This window comes from Eurypyga helias, unplaced genomic scaffold (assembly GCF_000690775.1).
Source record: "Eurypyga helias isolate BGI_N326 unplaced genomic scaffold, ASM69077v1 scaffold21064, whole genome shotgun sequence".
Lineage (NCBI taxonomy): Eukaryota > Metazoa > Chordata > Aves > Eurypygiformes > Eurypygidae > Eurypyga > Eurypyga helias.
In genome coordinates, this window is record NW_010247197.1 from 5,707 (window position 1) to 7,438 (window position 1,732).

General features: G+C 53.6%; 1 protein-coding gene across 1 annotated transcript in view; it reads left to right on the forward strand.

Annotated features, from left to right (window-relative positions):
* Positions 1-1,732, forward strand: part of PTK2B (protein tyrosine kinase 2 beta) — a gene marked incomplete at its 5' end in the record, with an annotated part of 9,075 nt that overhangs the window by 5,366 nt on the left and 1,977 nt on the right. The window contains 2 exon segments of the mRNA XM_010150674.1: positions 1,332-1,367; positions 1,662-1,689. Of these exon segments, the coding sequence (XP_010148976.1) occupies positions 1,332-1,367; positions 1,662-1,689 (64 nt within the window).

Below are 1,732 nucleotides of genomic sequence, written 5' to 3' on the forward strand. Positions count from 1 at the left end.
CCTCTTGTCCCATCACTTGTCCCTTGGGAGAAGAGACCGATCCCCCTCTCTGCACCCCCCTTTCAGGGAGCTGTAGGGAGTGATAAGGTCTCCCTGAGCCTCCTCTTCTCCAGGCTGAACCCCCCAGCTCCCTCAGCCACCATGAAGGTGCTGGGAAGAGCCACAGCAGCATTTTCCATGGCTGGAAAAGCCACTTCTCCTTGGAAGAACGGCTCCTCCAGCAGCCAAACCTTTTGTACCTCTTGATTTTCTGCACGCGTAAAAATCCCATGGAGCTGCTCCGTTTCAACATGAACATTTTGAAACTAGGAGAAAATTTGAAATACCTGCAATTGAGTCTTAATGAGTTTTTGTAAAGGTTTTGAAATAAGGACTGGAGACAGCTAATGTGTGACTAATCCATCAGCTTGCGCGGAGACAGGCCTGGAAGGAGACAGAAAATCCTTTATTTGATAGACTCACGCAGCCGCTGAAGCAAAGCCCAGCTCCCCTTGTCCCCAGGGCTGGCGGATGCTGGGCAGCTCCAAACAGCTGCTTGAACCAAACTTCATGTTTTTGGACCAGCAGTTGAAGGTGGCTGGTACCCTGGGAGCAGGCGGGGAGTGAATAGGGGTGATGGGATAGAATCATAGAATGGTTTGGGTTGGAAGGGACCTTAAAGCCCACCCAGTTCCAACCCCCCTGCCATGGGCAGGGACACCTTCCACTAGACCAGGTTGCTCCAAGCCTCATCCAGCCTGGCCTTGGACACTTCCAGGGATGGGGCATCCACAACATCTCTGGGCGACCTGTTCCAGTGCCTCACCACCCTCTCTGGGAAGAATTTCTTCCTGATATCTAATCTAAACCTCCCTGATTTCAATTTGTACCCATTACCCCTTGTCCTATCACTACAGGCTCTTGTAAAAAGTCCTCTCCCAGCACCCTTGTAGCCCCTTCAGGTACTGGAAAGCTGCAATGAGGTCTCCTCGGAGCCTCCTCTTCTCCAGGCTGAACAAGCCCAGTTCTCACAGCCTTTCATCATAGGAGAGGTGCTCCAGCCCTCTGATCATCTCCGTGGCCTCCTCTGGACTCGCTCCAAGTGGTCAATATCCTTCTGATATTGAGGGCTCCACAGCTGGACGCAGCACTCCAGGTGGGGTCTCACCAGAGCAGAGTAGAGGGGTGGATGATGGGTGTGAAGCCCCTTCCCCTCCCACATCCCTGGACCCTGCAGAGCTTCATTCCTGTAACGTGTTTTCATGAGACTCCCAGAAATCAGGAAAAGCGCTTTTTTCCTTTCTTCTTCCTTTTTTTCCATGCCTCTCACAAAGCTTTCTCTCCCTTTGCAGGACCCGACAGTGTTTATGAACAACAACACTCCTCCGGTGAGTGGTGGTGGCCCCGGAGAGACCTGATCGGGATGTATTTGGGGTGGGGGTGTCCTTCTCCTGGGTGGGGTCTGGACATCCTTCTTTGCTTTCGCATGGTGGGTCGATAGATATTTATATATGTGCCCCTGGCACTGGGAGAATTAATCTGCAGACATTAGTCGGGGGGCAATATTGGTGGTCCAGGGCTCCCCACCAGGAGCCCTGGGAGGGGGTGGCGATGCCCCCTCCTCCTTCGTCACCTCCAGCCTGGATTTTGTGCCTCTCATCTTCTGTTTCTTCCCTCCGCAGCTGCTCCCGGAGAAGGAAACGGATTACAGTGAGTGCCCACAGCAGCACAGGGTGTGGGGCTGCCCCGGCCC